This window comes from Lemur catta, chromosome 10, assembly GCF_020740605.2.
Source record: "Lemur catta isolate mLemCat1 chromosome 10, mLemCat1.pri, whole genome shotgun sequence".
Taxonomy (NCBI): domain Eukaryota; kingdom Metazoa; phylum Chordata; class Mammalia; order Primates; family Lemuridae; genus Lemur; species Lemur catta.
The window spans coordinates 18,294,464-18,316,895 of NC_059137.1; the positions used below are offsets into that span (position 1 = coordinate 18,294,464).

The window sequence follows — 22,432 nt, forward strand, 5'->3', positions numbered from 1 at the left end:
GGAGAGGAGAGGAAAACCGATTTAAAAATCAAAACACAACAACAACAAAACAAAGTACAACCAAGAGACAATAGAAAAAGTGATTTCTCCGAAAGGAGAAATCAAATGTTCCTTGGAGGAGGCGGCATTTGATTTGGGGTTTATGGATGGCCATGACCTATTCATTCAGATGGAGAGATTTCAATTTTCTGATTACACTTGTACAGCAATAGTGCTTTATCATAATTTAAATATTTGGAAATGAGACCGCCTCTTTGTAGCCACCTGATCACTTCCTGTTTCTCTGTTGTAAGTCGTGAGCTCCTTCGGCGACTAGGTTGCAACTCTGACCTCTGCATCTCCAGTGCCGAGCTGAGAGCCTGGCAGGATGTGGCCAGGACTTGTTGAATGAACAAATGAGTGAATGAATGAACAAATGAATAAACTCTATTAACCACAGTGATCCATGGACCAGAACACCGTCTTTCTATTGTCTTTTTCTAAAACTAGGCAGCTTACTTTATGTGCCAGGAAAATGAGGAAGCCAGAGAAAAGCTGATTTGGGGAGTCCCTGTTTCACAAGATTATTTTCTCTTTTTGCTTACAGGAGAATGCAGCTGTCACGAAGGCTACGCCCCTGACCCTGTTCACAGACACCTGTGTGTGCGTAGTGACTGGGGACAGAGTGAAGGGTGAGTAGCAAAGGACATCTGGGCTGGGACAGTGGAGGACCCACACCTACCTCTGTTCTGTTACCAGAGGCCCCAAGCATCTCCACAGAGAAGACTTTCTCTGCAGCAGTTGTGTTCCTGCAAAACCCAGTGGGAAGTGAATTCTACTTGCCCACTGAATCACATTTTAGTATTAAAAGTACATGATTGATGACTCTTCTAGGGAAAAAAAAAAAGGCTGACATTTAAGTCACTCGCCCAAACAGAAAGTAATCAATGAACACTTCCTCAAGTGGACAGACAAGGAACAAGAATCAGGCTTTTGTACATAGACTTGTGAATGGACGTGGACACTTTATAAAAGTGCTGATTCCTGTAAATTGGAGACAGACTTTTATAATGTAAATGGTTGTGCCCAGTAATTACTTCTGCAGAATTTGGTTGTGTGTGAAACTGCTCTTGAGCAGTGTGCACGTATGAATCCCACCTGCTTCTGACTAATAGCAACTCTCCCCTTTTCTTCTTCCCATAGACCTTGGCCTTACACGACACTTGAGAGGGGCTATGATCTGGTGACAGGCGAGCAAGCCCCTGAAAAGATTCTCAGGTGAGTTGACAATTTTGTTGGGGCATAATTTGGGAAAATAGAGTGAGGTCTGATAGGAAGATGTGGTTGTGTATCCTCAGACTATCAAGCTCGTGCAGCTCTGGGCTGCACTGAGTACGAGAACTGTCATCAGGACTAATATATATTAATACCATCGTGGCTCAGGTTGCTATGGGAGTCTAATTCCCATCTGTCTGGCATCCAGACTTACAGACTCAGATGCTTGAACTGGAGGAGACATTACTAATTAAAAATATTCTGTAGCCATAGAACCTCTTCCTACCACCTCCATGAAATCTTGTGTAAAACTTCAACACTTAGGCGGATAAAGGCATGTAGCAAATTAAGTGGCAGAACTGGGAATCGGATTTTGGTTCAAATGGACTCAGAGTCCATGCCCTTAACCTTTGTGTCAGATCACCCCTGCTGACTTGGCGGTCACGTGTGGAACTCCTGCTGCATGTCAGGACTGACTGCTGGGAAAGCAGAGCTGAAATAGTCCCCATCCTCACAGCGTCCACTGTTTACTCTGGAAAAGAAAACTAGCAATGCAAAGCAATGTGTGGGCTAAATGATTAACAGATTTTAGAAGTGATCATCCAAATCTGGACAAAGTTAGCCAACATTATGCCTTGGAGAATGCAGAGGACTTGGGTGGAGCAATAAGAAAATGTCCTAAAAGGGGTGGGAACAGGGGCCCCTTTTTTCTATGTGCTGTCTGCTCGCCAGGGACTTCCCCAATGGAAACTCTTACATTGCAGGTCTACTTTCAGCTTGGGCCAAGGCCTCTGGCTTCCTGTCAGCAAAAGCTTCGTGGTTCCGCCTGTGGAGCTGTCCATCAACCCCCTGGCCAGCTGCAAGACCGACGTGCTCGTCACGGAAGACCCTGCAGATGTCAGGTAGGGAAGTCATCTCCAGTAACCTGTACCAAGGACTTCTTGGAGTACTGGAAGTCTGTCTGTTTCAGTATCACAGGGACTCTTGTGAAGGCAGCTGCCCGGTTGATGTAGAGAACACTGTCAAATGCGCCATGCTCCTGAACTCCCAAAAGTATCCTCCATCTCTGTGCCTCGGTGCCTGACATTTCCACATCATTGCTCTCCTTTGGGGTTTATATTAAGTATAAAAGAGACTAACACATTCTCTGGCTCATCATGAGATCATTAATGACTTTATCTTACAAAAGATGATTACTTAACAGTGTATAGGAGAGTCACAAAGGCAAAAGTTTAGAGAATGGGATGCTACCTCTTGTGACTCTGGTACTGGGGATGGACTTTGGGCTAATCCATGAATTTTAAATGTCCAGGTTAAATCTTTTTGTACTTTACTCGTGAAAGGATGGAGACTACATTTCTCACATGTCTTGCACTTTGTAGCTAACTTCATTATAGACTTACTCTACTGCCTACAAATTAGTTTCTTCCATATCCTTCCGTCCCATTATGTGGTGCACTTCTCAAGGTCAAGGAAAATAACTTATTTAGCTTTTTAATCCCCAGTTCCTAGTACATATTGGACATCTACTAAATGTTTATTGATTTAATTAAGTGTGTTGTCTTAGATCTGATCCTAGCACTGTTCTGGAGCTTTCTCTTGGAGGGTTTATTTCTCCCAATGTGATTAAGGGAAGCATTTCAGAAATTCGATGTTACCAAAAGTAGACTCCAGTTTTACGTCTAAAACTGGCTTGTACACAGCTTATTGGCTTGTGAACTAGAATTAAAACATGGGCCCCTTAACTACCAGTGACTGTTATTCGACCTCTCCATAGCTACCTTTGGGTCATCCTGAATGAAGATGTTATCAGTATGTCTATGACATCTTCATAGACAGCTCCTAGAACCCAGCTCTTCTATTTTGCGATGTGTTTCCTCTCACCTTGTCAACTTTCACTTGGACGGATGAAACTAACATGCTTTATTAGAATATTAATATTTCCCAGAAAGAGGTTGTTTTAAAAAGAATGGACCAATAAAGGGGTGGCACTTAGGAAATGAAGAAATAATTACTAGGAACTAAGATGGTTTCACACATACACACAAATTGATTTGTGGAGAATCACCCTTATTTCCATTTTTTATAGAATTGAAGTAGATGATATTTTATTGAAGCAGGTGCTAAGATCTCTCTGCATTACATAACGAGGGAGCAAGGATCATCTGGTTGAAGAATATTCTCAAAGTCCTTGCTGAAAGCAACTAAATTGCCTTGTCTGAAATCAACTAAAAGAAAAAAAGGTTTTGACTAGCTATCCTCAGCGTTCCATACTATTTACTTTGTCTTCCTGATTTCAGTGAAGATACAGAAACAAAGCTGTCGAACTGTCTGATGGTAACACACACTCTGGAGTTGGGTAGAACTGGGTTAGAATCCCGCCTCTATTAAGTGTGAACTGTATGATCTTGGCCAACTTCATTTCTCTAAGTTTCCACTTCTTTGTCTACAAAATGAAGATAGTAATAGTGCTTTCTTCATAGAGTATGATATTAATAATATTTCCTATCCATCAGTCATTTCCTATGGGCCAAACACTTTACTCATATTATCTCATTACATCCTTGCATCAGCCCCATGAAGTGATACTAGTATTATTTTCATTGCATAGATTGAAACATGAATAAATAAACAAACAAACCTAAGGCAGAAAAGTGATGCCTTCATTAGTAAGTGATGAAACCATGTTTCGACCCCTGATCTGCAATGGTGGATGGAAGATTGCAATCATCACATTTGAAAGAATCTGCATTATGTAGATTGAATTTTCCAAGCTGTGCTAATAAACCTTGTTTGACATGACATTGCCCAGGCAAGCATATCATGGGTGTTTAAAGAATTAATAAGTTCCAGCCAGAGGATATGTTAGAAATGTAATAAATAATAGATCATAATTATAGATAGCCAATAATACTGCCATGGATTCACAACAGAGAGATTAGAGGAAAGACTATATGGAAAAGCGGAATCAAAGGGGAACAGAAGGTAAGCATCACGGTAGGATTGCAGAGGAAAACTGGAACGTGCATTGCAAGTTGATTCTTTGCTTTTTGGTCTGATACATTCTGGGGAAAGTACAGGACCTCACACTACAGAAGGAAGAACAACTTAGTAGTCAAGCATGCAGGCTGTGACTCACTAGGGTGGCTAGTTTTAAAACAACTAATGATAACAAATGTTGGTGAGGATATGGAGCAACTGGAACTTTTATATCCTTATAGTGAGAATATAAATAGGTATAAACACTATGTAAACCTGTTGAGCAGTATTTAGTAAAGTTGGACGTACACGTATCCTATAACCCATCAAGTTCACCCCGAAGAATATGCCTAACAGAAACATGTATACACGCACCACAGATAATACGTACAAAAGTACTAATAGTAGCACTGGAAAGAAAAGAGCCAAAGAGCTGGGAAAAAAGCCACAAATGTCCATCAACAAAAAAAGCAGATAATGAATTATGGAATAATCATTCAATGGAATGCTATTAATGATGAATATGAATTGAACACAAGCCCACACATCACCATGGGTGAATCTTGCAAATGTAATGTTGAATTATGGAGATCAGACACAAAAGAATGTTATGTGTTTGTATAAAGATCAAAAACCTAGTTTCACTAATTAGTAAAAAATTAATTTATGATGTTAGAAGAAAGGATAGGGATTACTTTGGGCGATGGAGGGGCAATGACCAGAGGGAAGTGTGAAGGGCTCATGTGATGCTGATGATGTTTGATTTCCTGAGCTGGGTGGTGGTTACATCGGTGTTTTCCCTCTGTGAAAACATTAAGCTGCACACTTTTTTCCATGTATGCTACACACGAAGTTCATTGTTTAAGGGCATCGGCTATGGAGCCCAAGTGAGCTACCTTGCTTAGTGCAAGAAGTTTTCTGTAGTTGTGTTGAGGATAACAGGGATAGAAAATTATTTATATCACACAGGCAGGGGAGTGGTGAAAGTAATTGACATACTACAGGTAAAGCACCGGGTTTGGCACATGTGAACCCTCTAGAAGCATTAGTTATTATGCTTGTTGTTACTGTAGCATAGTGATTTTTTTTTTATTTTCTTTATCTTTTAATTGTTTTCTCTTTCTTTTGCTGAAAGGCTACATCCAATCTATGATGCTGCTTAAAATCAATAGTGTTTTTGTACTGGGGGCTCATATTAACCCCACTGTCATGGGGTTTGGGGAAGACTTCCATGAGTACATAAAGTCTAGTGCAGTATGCTCAGTATGTGTCTTTATGTGCATGGACATAGTTACAGAATGAATGAAGAGTCACATGTGAGGTAGACAGAGAGTGCCCTGGGGGGTTGGAAAAGAAGGAAGGAATTTCTGAGCAAAAGAATCAGGCATGTATTTTCAGGAGAGAGAAGAGTGGCGATTACCCATGAATTGGGGATACGAATTGGTTGTGTGGAATCTAAGATGTCAAGTTGGAGAGGTAGGAGGGCAAAAGAAGAGGAATCTTCCCTGGTCTACTCCATTCTCCAGCCTGTCCCAGCAGGAAGCTGCTGGGAATGAGAGTTTTAGCATTCAAGACGCTAATGATGCCAGCGACAAAGGCGGAAGAGCGAGCTCTAGCTAAATTGCACACAGATTCATTTCAAATCCGAACAGACTTAGCCGGGCCCCTCCTGTGTGCCAGATACTGTGCCAGGTCCCGCAGGGACACAGAGATGCATATGGCCCACCTCTGTGTTCAGGACTCTCATAGCATGGCAAAGAACATGGAACAAGAGACTGACTTGAGAAATGAAATAAAAGATCCTTGTGGAGAGAGAAGCATGGCAAACAACACTTATTACTACACACTGGGCCTGCTTCACAATTTCACCTGGAGCTGATTCTCCTAATAAGAGAAATGTGAGAACAGCTATTGTAGCTAGAATAATAATCACCCACAAAGCCCAGCTTTTGGGGCCCCCTCAGTGATTTGTCTGTGATCTCAAATCAATGAGAATGAAATGGTGAGATACTGTTAATTCCTGAACAGTGTTGAAAGAATAATAGGATATCAGAATGCACGCTAGCATTGCTCATTTGGTGACAGTTTTCACATTGAATTAACACTTAATAGAATTAAGAATGTCTCCTTGTTCTTTTGGCTTTTCAATTCCAAGCAGCGAGCATTTACTGAACACCTACTATATATCAGGCAAAGTCTTGGAGACATAGAGCTAAGAAAACAGGGATTTCGGTGGATTAAATGAGACAGAATTGCAGACAAAAAGATGTCATATGGTAAGACTATAGAGGGAAAATTCAAGGCAGAGAAAGGGCACAAAGGCGGAGGTAGCCAGACCTACTCAGATGTTAAAAGGAAGGCCTCACAGAGGAAAGAGTCTCTGTGCCAAATTTTGGAGTACAAGCAGGAAGTCACTTGGTCACTGGCTTTCTAAGTGTGGTCCACGGACCAATAGCATCAGCATCACCCGGAAACATATTAGAAATGCAAATTCTCAGACTGCATCTATGGTCGACGGATTACAACCCCCAAAGATATCAGATCCTAACCCCTGGAACCTGTCTTAAGATGGGTTGATTATCCTGAATTATCTGGATGGGCCCAAAATACTGTAACAAGTTCCGTTACGAGAGAGAAGCAGAGGAAGATCTGACACACAGAGCGGGGAGGCCATGTGAAGACCGAGTTAGAGACTGAAGTGATGCAACTGCAAGCCAAGGAATGCCAGCAGCCACCAGAAGCTGGAAGGGGCAGAGAACAGATTCTCCCCAGAGTCTGCAGAGAACATATGGCCTCGCTGACACCCTGATTTTAGCCCAGTGATTTTGATTGCAGACTTCTGGTTGCTTTAAGCCATCCTATTTGTGGTAGTTTGTTACAGCAGCCACAAGAAACTAATCCACCCACTGGATCAGCTATTTTGGAGGTGAGCCCAGCAAGCTGGTTTTACAAGTCCCTAGGTGATTCTAATGCTCACTAAAGTTTGAGTACAAATGCACTAGGTAGCAAAACAAGGAACGGATCACCTGGCTTAAATAGAAAACAGCAAATACAAGGGCTTAGAACTCTAGGGTGGCAATGGCTTTTGGCATAGCAGGGTTTGTATGCTCCCAAATGTTGCTGGAACTCAGTATTCCTGTTTCTTTTCCTCCCTCACGTCTGTTTTTCCTTTGGCGCACTGTTTTTCTGTTTTTCTTTTCAGGCACACTCTCACTGACCACTCCAGGCTTACAAAGCTCAGTTTAGCTCTGCCAGGGTAGAGATGGCCTCTTTCCCAGTGGTTTGTGCAGAAATCCTGGCACTGAGTAACAGCAGTCACAGCTTATCTTTACGAGTCACTGTTCCTTGTTCCAAATGCTTTACTGAAATGAGTTCACTTAATTGTCACCCACTATTAGCTCCATTTAAGGCATGAGGAAATGGAGGCACAGAGAGGTTATATAACTTGCCTGAGGTCACATAGCCAGGAAGTGGCAGAACCATGATCTGAATCCTGAGAGTCTGACTCTTGAGTCCAAATTCCTTATCCCTAAGTTAGATGCCTCTGTTTGGCCTGTTTGGGGACATTTGCCAATCTCCCAAATCAATGCCTGAAGGGACAAAGTGCTCTAATTAACCAGACCTGGGTCACCAACCCACCCTTGAAACCACCATGGGTGAAGGGGACCATGACCACATGGATGGAGACCGCAGGCAGGATGGTTCCCCAGGAAAAAAATCAGGATGGGCAGCAAATGGATGTTGGATAAGGAAAACCGACAGATGTTCTCCCCATGGCAAGGCACAGGGCCTTCAAGTGGCACGCCCGGTGGGGGGACTTCCAGATCAGTTTGGCTGCAGTGCAGTGCCAAGGGGCACGTGGCAGAGGATGCAGTGTGAGAAGGATAACAGGCAGACCATGCATCATATGTTCTCGCTGCCTCCCTCTTTCCTCAGCGGTGGACCCCCTGACAAGTGGCATCAGCAAAGCCTCTGGGGGCACTTGAGGATAGTGCATCCCCAGCAGATGCTCCTGAGTGAGTGCTCCAGGTACTGGCATCTGGCTTGGGCTTAGGCAGTACCCAGTCAGATGCAGTGAGTCCTGGAAATGTGGGCCTTACATCTTAAGGTAAAACCCTCAGCAAACACACAGCAGGTACTTCCAAGTGTGATGGACGTTGTGCTAGGGGCTAGGAATAGAAAGACCAGAAAGAGAGGAAGGAGTTGGGAAGAGTGTAGGATCTGGAATCCTACAGGCCTGAACATGAATCCTGACTCCACAGTTTGCTGCCTGAACTACGTGAGCCATCAGTTCACCTCTCTGAGCCTTGGTGTCAAAACCGGGAAGATGGCGATTAGTGTGTCTTCCTCACATGGTGGTTGTTAGGATCCTGTATCGTATGTGGAGTTACTAGTTCAGCACCTTACTGTAATTGGTGTTCGATGAACGTGAAGGTTTAGAAGTGGAAGGAATTGCGGTACAGTTGAGGAGGTGACCACATGATGCAGTTGGTCGGGTGATACAGCTCATGGTACAGAAGCAGCGTAAAGAAGGGGTGTCTGTCTCCTTCCTCTGCATCACATTAGGCAGCAATGGCAGAAGCAAGGGAGGGTCAGAGCAGCAGGACATGCGGGTTGGGCGGCAGTGGGGGTTGGCCGGTGGATGCGTCGTCACGGCGGGGGTGGGGGGGGCCTGGCTTGGAAGGGTCCGGGCAGCAGAGTCTGGAGAGAAGGTCTTTGATACAAGCCCAATTGTTCCTTCAAGATGACTCTCTCTTACTGGACATGAGCAAAACTCAGACTTCTTGCCTTTGCGTTGCCTACAGTCTCAGCAGGTTGTGTTAATGAGTGTGTATGTGTGTGTGTGTCCCCATCATGCTTCCCCCAACTTTTCCCTTCTCACCAATTGCTCACACAAACATTCCTTTCCCAGAGGGCAAGAGAACCGCAATAGGCAACCCACCTCCCTGCTTGCGACACACAAGAGAGGAATACTGGGCAGAATGAACAGTGTGGGCCCTGAGGCCAAACTGCCTGGGTGCAAATCCCAGCTCCTTCACTTAATAGCTGACCTTGCAAAGTTACTTAAACTTTCTGAACGTTAGTTCCCTATCTGTAAATGCGAATGATTGTTAACATTAATATCTTTGGACATTTTTTGAGAATCGAATGAGATAACACATTTAAACTTTTAGCCCTGTAGTCGTCAATAATAACGACTGGCGTTTATTGATCACTTGCCTTGTGTCAGGCCCTGTCTAAGTGCTTTACACGTATAACTTCTGACTCCTCACAACAATTCAATGATGCACTTATTGTTATTTACAGATGAGGAAGCGGAGGCGCAAACACGTTAAGTCATTTGTGCAACATAACATGGGTGGTACATGGTGGGATCAGGATATGAACGCAGGCTGTTACGAGAGGGCTCAGGAAATGCAGGCTGTTGTCGAGGCAGGGGCTTCTCTGTAAGATGGAGGGACAGGCTCATTGGACTTTCTTAGTCTTTGTGGAGCTTTTGGTCTTTTGAGTGGGTGTGTTCTTTGTGCAAGTGGAAAATGAACTATTAAATGGGGAAAGGGAGAGAAACTGTGAGTAACTCACAGCTGGGTTCATAAATTTGGGCATTAGGATTTGCCCTGCACCACCCCATCCCTCTCCTTTTTTAGCATTGCTATGAAGGCAACCACACCCCCTCCCAGATGGACCTACTCTATGCCCTCGACTCTTCCCAGCCTTGCTGCCTGTCATTCAGCCAGTGAGCCTGGAGACATATATATTTCCCCCCATTTTAGTTTAGCGATCATAATAAAAGTGAAGTCTATTAGGATGAGTTTCCGCCCAGGCTCGGTAAATCTCTTCAAACACTGCTCAGCACCGGATCTCTGTTAGTCTTTGCCACTGGGGAGACTGTAGCACACACCGACTGTCAGCTCGGGTGGAGGGCTCAAGACATAGCCTCTGCTAAATGAAACGCAAATGGAGACTTTGGAATATAAATATTGAAGTGACCTGGGTTGGATAAAGGGGAACCAGTTAGCTAAGCTCCTATCTTACATGCAGGAGATGCTAAATTATTAAAACTTTAATAAATGTAATAATAAATATTTGATGTTGAATTATAGAAAGCTTTGCAGATACAGTGAAACTGAGAAACGACTTGTTATATCTGCATTAGAAGTTAAACACTTTTCAAATGGGACTTCTGATGTTGAGACAGGGCTGCAGATCTTTAGATTAAAAAGAGAGAGAGGGGAAGGTATGATTGTTGGCAAGTGTGCTGGGCTTGGGGGGTCAGGATACCTGGGTTTGAAGCCTGACCGCACGCTGAAGACATCAATAAGTAGCATTTTGGGTGGAGGCCTTGCACTCAGCTTCCTGTAAGTGATCCTTACAGCCATCTTCTGATATTGAAGCTATTTTTATCTCCCATTTCGCGATTGAGGAAGCTGACATTCTAAGGCCTTAGGCAGTGCAGAAGGTAAGGGGATGGATGAATTGGAGTTTGAACATAGACTTCTGACCTCAAGATTCTATCCATCCATCCATCCATCATGCTACCATGCCTCCCTCACTGGCTGTATGGAAGTCCTGTCTATTCTGTGTTAATCAGGATGATTTTGCTTTCAGAGGACAGAGACCCAGTTCAAATTAGCTTAATGACAACTCTGTTGGAATGATGCCAGGGGAAGGGCAAGAGATCAGCTCAGCCACAGGGATGAGTGAGGTTGAGGGAATTATATGATCTTAGGATTCTGTCGTTCTTCTCTACCTCATTCTATGATGGCTTCCTTCTTTCCTGTTGCACCCCCATTCCCAACCCGCATGGTAGGGGTTGTGATAATCATGAGTCCCCAAGCTCTTTGTCCCTCTTACCACCCAGGATAAACACTTCTCTTCCTTGAGTTGCATTTTGAAAAGTCCTAGAGAAGCCTGGCATGTGTTAGGAGCCCACCTCTGGCTTGGTCACCTATCATTAAGGGGCAGGGTCACAGATTAAAGATACAGCCATAGAAGGAATTAAGGGGGACCATGACCTGAGTATCTACTCCAACCTATGTCTTCAAAATCCTCCCTGGGCTTGTCTATCCATCCAACAGGTTGGACTAAATCAGAGATGGAAGATATCAACCATTCCATGTGACAACTCAGATAAATGGGTAGGGGCTGCCTAGGATATTGTGTCGGGAAGGTTTCTGAGACTACAAATAGACTCAGCTGGGAAAAGCGTCATGATCAACTCATATGCCTACCCCCTCAGTATTGGATGGGGCGTTGTAGCAGAAGGGTCAGGTGTTTGTCATCTTTGAACTTGGTGGTATTTAGGAGTCCTTCTGCTTTTCCATCTCATGACTTGATGGTGTTCAAAATGAAGTATGAATTTATAATGAAAATGTGCATAGAAGTATAATGAAAATGTGTATAAAACGAAGAGATGGCTTTGGTTCCTGAGACATGAGAGAAAGGACAGTCATGTGGTTGGAGATGTTGAAGGTGAATTAGAAACGGAACTGCCTGTTCCACAAGCTGTCATCCATCTATGTTATCTCAGGGGGTATATTGGATAATCTCATCTTGGTGCCAATACGTTTCCTGAAATGTATTTCTGGCTCATAGCAGAGTTGAGGCCTCCATGTAGGTGCTTCCTAGATACTGTCTGGCACTATCATTGTCACTTATATTTAAAATGGAGCACTCTAATTTAAGCTGTAAACAAACTACCCACATCACAGGGGCCTTGAGTTGTATCCTGTAGTTCCAAAGGCATGTTTATACAACTATAAACTCACAGACTGGAAGGGACCTTCTGAATCATTATTTCCACCTTCTTTCCATTGTATGGACTGTCCTGAGTGAGTGAATCCACCTTCTACCTACAGATATCCCATAGCCTCCTGCTGTGTTGCCTGCCATGGTCTCACAGTGTCCCCTAGAAAGCCTCCCTCTGTCTCACCTAAACAGGCCATGCTTTTGAGCACACAAACAGCAGCTCAGGGACGGAGATCGCCAACATAAGCCTATCATTTTGCCTTCTAAGACCTGCTCGTTACAGCTGGGTAGGACCACACGCTTCCCTTAGTGCATCTTACTCTGCCAATAAGTACCAGCACCCCTGCACCCAACACACGCACACACACACATGCACACACACGTACACACACACACACCAGTGCAGTCTGATCAGAAAGATGGAAATATTTCAGTGAGTAAGATCTGTACGTTAGGCTTAACTCCTTTTTCTCTCACTAACCAAGGAAACTAATATCACAGAGGATCCCAGGAGGGAACAGGTGGCATGCTTAAGCTTGGAGAGATTTAAAAGGAAGCTATTCACAAAATGTGGGGAAAGTTCTATAAAAACAACAAGAGATACGCAGTACCCTGTGGCTAGGGTCAGTGGATCAAGGTGAGGATAAAGTTACCAGAACAGGGACAGAGAATTCCATGGAGCTGTGGCCTATAGTCAAGGGGCACAAACAGCTCATGTGACTCTGCAGGAAAGGAGACAGGGGAGGAAACGTCCCAACTTCACCCAACCAGCTCCTACTAGACCTTCTGCTGGCTCTTGCGTTGGTTGAACCCGGGGAGGAGCCAGGTGAGAGAGCCCACTGGGCTGCCCATCACAGCCTCCTGAGGTACAAGGAGTAGGATGAGCTGAGCGTGCATCTGAAGGAGCAAATGGAAGAGACCCAGCACAAACCCTAAGTCTTTCCATCCTACCTTCAAAATACCCTCGAAATGTTCGTGCCTCTCCATCTTCACTGACACTCTTGGGCTCAGACCCTCCTAAATGGTCTACTGCTTTCTGTCCCCACCGCACCCCATACCCATGCCAATCCTAGACACTGCTATACAACTTGGGCCATGCCTACCCCCTGCTTACAACTACTTAGAGCCATCACCCAACTGCCTCAGAATAAAAAGCCAAATGCTTGCAGCTGGCACACATTAGCACTTCACAATCTGGCCACTATCCCCTCTGTGATCTCATCTCCCACCATGTCCCCATTTGCTATTTCTCCAAAATGCCATACACTTTCCTATCTCCTTGCCCTTGCCAGCGCCCTCCCTCTGCCTGAAATGGCCTGCCACGCACACAGTCCCCTGCAGACCTGGCACACTACTCCCCACCCATTGCAGCCTTGCAGGAGCGTCACTTTCTCTGAGCATCTTTTTTTGAATGTGCCTTCCTTCTGTCTGCCAGTATCATAGCCGCCCCGTTACTTTGTTCATGCTGCTGGAATAGTTTTTCCAGAAGTCTGGGTCAGGGCATTGCATTGCAGTTAATTTTAGATGAGTACCCCCACTTTGCCCTCACCTGGTAATCTGTGTGTTCCTGGAGATCATGGATTGACTATTAACTGTCTTTGCATTCCCAGTTCTAAGCACAACAAATGGCTCAGAGAGAGGACATAGAACATTTTGATGACATCAGTTTGATGTGGTATGTTAACATGGTCACGAAGATATTTTGATATTACTAATAAATTGCTCAACAAATACCTTAACACTATCTCCAGTATCACACAATTTCCTTATATATAAATAACCCTACCATCAAAACAGCCCTATCAAAATTTCCTGCCTCACAACATCTATTGTATTGTATTATAATAATCCATATTACCTCCAAGTGGTTCCACATAACACCAATACTTTGGAGTTAGTAAATGGAACAGAATTTTTAAAAAGGAGGGTTCCCTAATTTAAAAGGTTTGAGAAATCCTAAATGAAGTTGCTACATTGATTTCCTTGCTGGCAGTTTTCCCAGGGACGTTAATATGTTAATGAACGTCATGAATCTTTAGGAAGTGAAGTCCGCACGCCATAGTCTCTCCAAACACTATTCGACTGGGAACGGGTTCAGGATCAGCATTCCTGATACAAGCTTCAGAGGCTACACAAACTAAAGCAAACATCAGAGAAGGAGGGATTTGCTTCCCAGGGGGCCTCTTTCAAAGCACACACACATTTTGGGGGAGTGGGAGGGGGGAGCCGGCCTCTGTCCTGTTGGCTAATTCATCAGGCCAGCCAGCTGCTGAGCTCCAGGCTGTACCTTCTTGACTATAGAAGGCACAGCCCTCATGGGGGATGCACAGTGTGGGTAGAATGGCCATGCTGCGATATTGCACAGGGAGAGCAAGTCCTGGGTGAGTAGAACTACAAAATCACCTAGAATTGCTGGAGGAGGAAAAGGAAGGGAGAGAGAAAGTAGTGAAGGAGAAGAAAAACTTCCCAGCAATCCAGCCTATTGAAACTCTTTAGCCCGAAATAGCCCAGGGAGCAGCGCAGGCACGGGGTGCTGTGACTCACACCCCAGCTCTGCCGCTCACTCCCTGGGTGAACAGTGGACACATTACTGTACCTCCCTCTGCTTCCTTTCCCACATTTGCAAGATAGAAATAACTATAATTACCTTGGACAATTGCTGTTGAGTATCAAGGGAGTTGATGCCTTATGTGTTTGGCATGAATATATTGGCTGTTATTGCTGTCATTATGTTACAATTATTTAGCCCGGACTTTGATCCAGTGTGGGAGTCCCTCATTAGGTTCTTTTTAAACTCTTACTTTTTGAGAAGGGATTGTGACTCATGCTTTTTGTATACTCTACCCTCCCTTCCTAAAGCTTTGTATTCAGTAAGTGTTCATTAAGTACATGATGATTGAGTCATTACTGTGTCACTCAAAGATGCTTCAGAAAAAGAATCTAAGATTCACAGCACTGTTATTCACAATAGCTAACTCAAGTGTCCATCAGCAGATGAATGGATAAGCAAGTATGATATAATCATATAATGGAATATTATTCAGCCTTAAAAAGAAAGGACATTCGCACATATGGATGAACCTTGAGGACATTATGCTAAGTGAAATAAGCCAGTCACAAAAGGACACTGCACAATTCCTCTTATATGAGGTACTTAGAGTAGTCAAAATCATAGAAACAGAAAGTAGAATGGTGCTTTCCAAGAGCTGGTGGTAGGGGAAATGGAGAGTGGTTGTTTAATCGGTATAGAGTTTCATTTTGCAAGATGAAAAGAGTTCTGGAGATGGATGGTGGTGATGGTTGCACAACAATATAAATGTGCTCAATACCACTGAATTGTACATTTAAAAATGATTAAGGCCAGGTGTGGTGGGTCATGCCTATAATCCTGGCACCCTGGGAGGCCAAGGCAGGTGGATTGCTTGAGCTCAGGAGTTTGAGACCAGCCTGAGCAATAGAAAGACCCCATCTCTACTAAAAACAGAAAAATTAGCTGGGTGTGGTAGCTCGTGCCTGTAGCCCTAGTCACTCAGGAGGCTAAGGCAGGAGGATTGCTTGAGCCCAGGAATTTGAGGTTGCAGTGAGCTATGATGACACCACTGCACTCTACCTGGGTCAACAGAGCAATATTCTGTCTTAAAAATAAATAAATAAATACACAAAAATAAAAAATGATTAAAATAGTAGATTTTAAATTGTGTGTATTTCTATAATAAAAATAGAATAAAAGGAAAGAGAATGGTTGTGGGGGAAGTGTGCATGGCCATCCCCGCCAGGCCTAGCAAACCATATCCCATGCCTCAGAGGCCTCCTAGGTCCAGGGTTCTTGGAGCAGAGAGTGTGGCTCTACAGTGCACCTCTCTCCACCTCCTCCCCTTCAAGCACCTTTCAGCCCTACCACCCTAGTATCCCCTGAGGTACAGCCAGACTGAGCTAATTCCATTGGAATGGAGCAGCCTGAGAAGACATGTGACAGGGACCCGGATCCCACACTGGCCTCCACAGCTGGTGTGGGACGAGTCAGCTGTGAGGGTGTCCAGTCCGGCAGGGTGAACACGGCATCTGGGAGGCATGATGGCAAATAGCCAGGGATGTCCACGGTTCCACATGCCACAGAAGGCCTGGGTTTTGGGGATGGGGGCGGGGAATTTTGGTTGCTCATAAAAGCAGAGAATACTGTAGGTCAAAAGGAAAAGCCTCGGCTGGATGCAGTGGCTCACACCTGAAATCCCAGCACTTTGGGGAGGCTGAGGAAGGAGGATTGCTTGAGGCCAGGAGTTCAAGACCAGCCTGGACAACAGTGAGACCCTGTCTCTATGAAAATTAAAAGAATAAAAAATAAAAACAGCTGGGCATGGTGGCGCATGCCTGTATCACCAAGCTACTTGGATGGCTGAAGCAGGAGGATTGTTTGAGCTCAGGAGTTTGAGGTTGCAGTGAGCTATGATCATACCACTGCACTCTAGCCTAAGCAACACAGTGAGACCCTGTCTCAAAAGAAAAAAAAAGGAAAAGTTTCACTTCCTTCATCTGTAAACTGGATTTTAAGGGGGGCAATTCTGTCCACTAGGGGACATTTGGCAATGTCTGGAAACATTTTTTTTTTTTTTTTTTTGCTGCCACAAATGGGAGAGTATTATTGGCACCCAGTAGGTAGAAGCCAGGGATGTTGCTGAACATCCTATAATGCACACGACAGCCCCTCCCACCTCTGAAAAAAATAAAGTATCCAGCCCTAAATGGCAATGTGCTGAAGTTGAGAATCCTGCCTTAGATGAAGGTATATTAGCCCCATTGGACAGATGGGAAAATTGAGGCTTGCAAGATATGATTCCAAACCCATGCTCTTTGCGTTGCACCCTTCTAGAGATCCAGGTGTAACAGGGCTGGGATATAGTGTAGGTTATTAAGCCAGAGATTAAAGCATGGAAAACCTACATGCATAAACTAAGCCTAGGGAGATGGGACAAAGAATTGGTCTCGGGAATAAGGCAGTAGTAGCCTGGCCTCGAGAATGAGCATCAACCTCAGGTTTTTGAAGCCCTCTGGCTGGGGTCAGAAGGGAGCTCTGCAGAGTCTGGCTGTGCTGGTCCAGCGGCCCCAGCTGTGGGGTGCGGAGGAGCATCACGGGCAGGGAGTCGGGCAAGGTCTGACGACACCTCCCCTCCTCCAAAGTGAGCCAGAGACACCCTGCCTTCCCTTGCTGTGACAGATTTTGAACATTAAAAAAAAGTTTACAATCCCAGCCAGGCAGGCATAAATCACAGCGCCTCCGTGCAGCAGCAGCAGACATGACTTATGGCCCCGTCGCCATGGCAACGGGAGCGCAGCCGGTGCACGCACAAAAGCGCTGCTCCCGCCTGACAGGCCTTGGCGGGGCCCTGACGGAGAGGCAAGTGTTCCTGAGAAAGGATGTATTCTCCCGACCCGCTGCTCGTTTGTCTTCATTCTGCACCAGAGCAAGCCCCTTGCTCTTGCTCTCCGCTGCCCATCCCAAGCCAACAGGTGGTTGTCCTCACTCTCTCCTGCAAGGGAAGGTGTTTTCTTCATCTTTTAACCTGTCCTCCCAAAGGTTTACAGAAAAGGCCCCAATGAGAGCTTGCCAAGACCCCGATGAGTCTGCCTGGCCGTCCTTTCTGAGCTGAGAGTTACGTTGACCGTGTGCACGTGGGGAGCATCAGTACCTGCGGACCTTCTCTAGATATTTCCTCCCTAATGTTCCCAAATCCGCCTCTCAGAAGTTCTTTCTGCCTCCCTAAACCCTTGCCCTCCACGCTGGCCTCCATGTGCAGCTGGAGTGGGTTCCTGTAAATTGCAAACCTGCTTTAGACCCTTCCATCACTCCCCTTGCCTGTTGCTGTGAAGATAAAACCCACACTTCTCAGTGTGATGCTCACAGCCCTTGGGGACCTAGCCCTGCTTCTCCTTCTGGTCACATCCCCATGCTCCCTCCTGGAAGTTCCAGCCTTCTTGAGTGCTCTGAGATCCTCAGGCTTCTTGTTCCTTCTGCCTGCCACACAGGCATCACCTGCCTCTTCATCCGGCTGCCTTCTACTCATCCATCAGGGCTTAGCATACACCACCTCCTCCAGGAGGCCCTGTCTGATCGCAGGAGTGCAGGGTAGAAGCCCTTTCTCCTTTTGTCCACAGCTTCTGACGTCGCTCCTGTGGTTGCCCTCACCCTCTCTGCTGCATTCGCTGATCCCATCTTCTCTGCCAGCATGGGTCATTAATGTCACCATTTCCTCTCTCCACTGCACTTCATGTCTTCACTCCCGCCACCCTCAAATTGAGGCCCCGCGTGGTAGTCATGGGATATATTTTTTCCAGCACAAAAACCCAATTATGTCATTTTCCTGATTCAACCCATTTTATTCTCTCCTTGTTTTTGTAGTAAGTATACACTCTGCATGCCCCTGCCTGCACCTCCTGCCTACATCCTACATTGTCCTCTGTGCCAGCCACCTGGACTGGGTTTATTTCTAGGTATTGTGCATGTTTGCTTGTCTCTAGGCCTATTGTGATCCCAGAACATTTGCTTCCCTCATCACCAATTTCCAATAAATAGGGCTAATCCTACTCATCCTTTAGTCCTCAGTTTTAATTTCTTTGTTTCCTGGAGAGTAGGTCTTACCTCTTATTTATTTATTTATTTATTTTTGTTTCCAATGGGATAAAGATAGGTCTTAGCTCTTTGGAGTCGCTCTCAAACCTGGCTACATTTGTGTCCCCTGATGAGCTTTTAAAAATCACAGATGCATGCTAAAACCAGTGGAAATTGTGAAGAGTAGCAGAATATTCACATAGCTTCAAAGTATCTCCCCGCAAGTAACCTATTAATTACAAAGAGAAAACTAATAACCTTACAGTGCAGAAATCTGGCTGATGCCACCTTAACTAAGTGACCAAAGTTAACATAAATCGACATCACATGCCTCCTGATATGACTCACTGAGAAGACCACAGCATCGTGTCTGGGGTGTTTCTGAAAAAACACATAACCTGCATCTAATCATGAGCACATGACAGACCCAGATTAAGAGACATCCTACAAAATAACTGACCTCTGTCTTTAAGAGCATCAAGGTCGCAAAAGCAAAGCAGACTGTGGAGCTATCCAAATTAAAGAATCCCAAGAGACCATAATGACTGAGTGCAGCATGGGGGCTGGGACTTTTTTTTGCTATAAAGAACAGTAGTGGAACATTTGAAGACATTTGTAGGTAATAATACTGTATCAGTGATAATCTCCTGATGCCAATAATTACATTGTGGTTATAAAAGAAAATATCCTAGTTTTTATTTTTTTATTTTGGCATATTACAGGGGTACAAATGTTTAAGTTATGTATATTGCCTTTGCCCCACCCGCGGCAGAGCTTCAAGCATGTCCATCCCCAAACGGTGCGTACCTCACCCCTTAGGTATGAATATACACATTCCCTCCTCCCCCCTCCCACCTGCCCAACACCCTATGAATATTACTATTATATGTGCACATAAGCATTGATCAGTTAATGCCAATTAGATGGTGAGTACAGTACAAGTGAGTACAAGGCTTGTTTTTCCATTCTTGTGATACTTCACTTAGTAGAATGGGCTCCAGCTCCATCCAGTATAATACAAGAGGTGCTAGATCACCATTGTTTTTTGTGGCTGAGTAGAACTCCATGGTGTGTGTGTGCGTTCGTGTGTGTGTGTGTGTGTGTGTGTGTGTGTATCACATTTTATTAATCCACTCCTGTATTGATTGGCACTTGGGTTGTTTCCACATCTTTGCAATTGTGAATTATGCTGCTATAAACATTCTAGTGCAGATGTCTTTTTTATAGAATGTCTTTCTTTCCTTTGGGTAGATGCCCAGTTATGGGATTGCTGGATCAAATGTAGTTCTACTTTTAGCTCTTTGAGGTATCCCCGTATTACTTTCCACAGAGGTTGTACTAGTTTGCAGTCCCACCAGCAGTATATGAGTGTTCCTATCTCTCCTCATCCACGCCAACCTTTATTGTTTTGGGACTTGTTGATAAAAACCATTCTCACTGGAGTTAAATAATGCAGACTTAGGAGTAAAGAAGCATAGTATCTTTAAGTTACTACTGAACAGTTTAGGAAAAAGGTCTGTGAATATGCCATGTAAACACACATTCACATACACACATATATACATGCATACAGAGAGAGAAAGAATGAGAGAAAGTAGGAAGGAGAAAATAGAAGAAAAATTGAGATGTGTGGAGTCCTCCAACTTTGTTCTTTTTAAAGATTGTTTTGACTATTCTTGGTTCCTTGTATTTCCATATGAATTTTAGGATGGGCTTGTCAATTTCTACAAAAAATCCCAGCTGGGATTCTGATGAGTACTACTTTGAATCTATAGATCAGTTTGGAGATTATTGCCATCTTAACAGTTGATATTAAAGTTGATATTAAATCCTTTAACTCATGAACATAGGATATTTTTCCATCTATTAAGATCTTCTTTGATTTCTTTGAGCATTGCTTTATCATTTTCGGTATACAAGTCTTGTACTTATTTTGTTAACTTGATTTCTAAGTATTCTTTTTGATGCTATCACAAATGAAATTGTTTTCCTAATTTTGTTTGCTCATTGGTCATTGCTACCATATAGAAATACAACTGATTTTTGCACACTGACCTCATATCCTGCAAGCTTGCTGAAGTCATTTATTAATTTTAATTGTGTGTGTGTGTGTTCATGTGTGTATATGCCTTAGGATTTTCTATATGCAGAATTACGCCATCTGAATTGAGATATTTTTATTTCTTTTCCAATATGGATTTCATTTATTTCTTTTTCTTGCCTAATTTCCCTGACTAAAATCTCCAGTACAATGCTGAACAGAAATGGCAAGAGTTTATATTTAATCTTACAACTGTTCCATAAGTGTAGTAAAGAAATATACATATATATATATATACACCAAAGGGCCTGCCTCAAGATTCTGATTTTCAATTGGTCTGGGATGGTACTTAAGGCAGTGGCATTTTTTAAAAGCGCTCATGTCGTTCTAGTGCACTGCCAATGTTGAGAAATTCTGGACCAACGTCCCTGGACAGAGGCTTTTGTCCTCCCCCATCATAGCATGTGGCACAGTTGACAGTAATTTCTCGTTTAGTTTTCCAGTTAAACTGAAAATCCTGCATGAGCAGGAATGGTTTCTTTCTCTTGCTCATCATTATACCCACAGAAATAGTGCCTGGTTCAGGGTAGACCAAAAAAAAAAAAAAAAAATGGCATGAGGTATGTAACACTGGCCCCATTTTATAGAAGAAAAACTGAGACACAGGAAGGTGAAGTAACTTGCTGAGACCACACAGATCATAGAGTAGAAAGAGGTTCAAATTCTTGCCTACGTGGATGCAAAGCTGGTGCTTGTTCCACCGCTAGCAGGGCTTCGGCAACAAAGAGCATCTTGTAGGCCAGCACCCTGCCCCGAAAATCTAAACTGGGGTTTGCTACAATACCTGACAAGCGTTCGCTAGTTACAGCACCCAAAAGGGCGAGATGGGATCTACTAGCTCCTGACTGGGTCCTTTGAAACAGCTGCACCGATAGCTGTGCAGTATTTTTAATCACAACATATTTAAGCTCATCCACCATTTCTGTCCTCAAACTCATAAGCCTCCAGTTGTTTCCAAGTGACAGTTCACCCCAGGCCATCTGAGAGTATTTAGAGACCTTGTCCTTGTCATACTGAGGACAGGGGCTGCCGTTTCATGAGTACTTGCTATGAATCAAGGGCTGGGCCAAATGCTTTGTGGACATCAGCTTATTTCATTGACTCTTCTGTCTTCATTGACACTTTTATACTCTTACGTTGTTGCTGCTACTGTTGAAAAGGAAGAACCTGTGGTTCTTTCATGGATGCTAAGCTATTTACCCAAGGCCACAATGCTAATCAGAGAAAGTGCCAGTATTTCAACACAGCTCTGCCTGACACTAGACCTCAAGTTCTTAACCCTGCCGCCATCTGTTGCCTTTTCATTTTGCTGAAAGTGGGAGGCACTAGGTCTTGCCTGCACTTCAGCACACATAACAACCACCTGGAGGGCTTGACAAACCACATATTGCTGGGCTCACCCCCAGATTTTCTGATTTAGTAGGTCTGGGGTGTAGCCTCCAAATTGCATGTCTAAGTTCTTAGGTGAAGTTCATGGTGCTGTACCATGGACCACAGTTTGAGAACCGCTGCATTAGATTATTCAGGGTGGTAAGCATGGATAAGACAATGAATGGGGCTTGTTGTAGCTAATTGATCTGGAAGCTCTAGCTCAGATACTGACAAACTATAGCCCGTGAGTCAGTATGGCCCATCATCTGATTTTTATAAATAAAGTTTTGTTGGAACATAATCACATCCATTTGTTTAGATATTATCAATAGTTGATTTCTTGCTATAAAGGCCAAGTTGAGTAGTTGCAACAC

The 22,432-nt window shown here is 44.1% G+C and overlaps 1 protein-coding gene across 1 annotated transcript in view; it reads left to right on the forward strand.

The window, feature by feature from the left end:
• ASTN2 (astrotactin 2) overlaps positions 1–22,432 on the forward strand; it is an 808,895-nt gene that overhangs the window by 384,903 nt on the left and 401,560 nt on the right. The window contains exons 8-10 of the mRNA XM_045563087.1: positions 587–671; positions 1,183–1,257; positions 2,019–2,156. Of these exons, the coding sequence (XP_045419043.1) occupies positions 587–671; positions 1,183–1,257; positions 2,019–2,156 (298 nt within the window). The remainder of the gene's footprint in view (positions 1–586; positions 672–1,182; positions 1,258–2,018; positions 2,157–22,432) is intronic.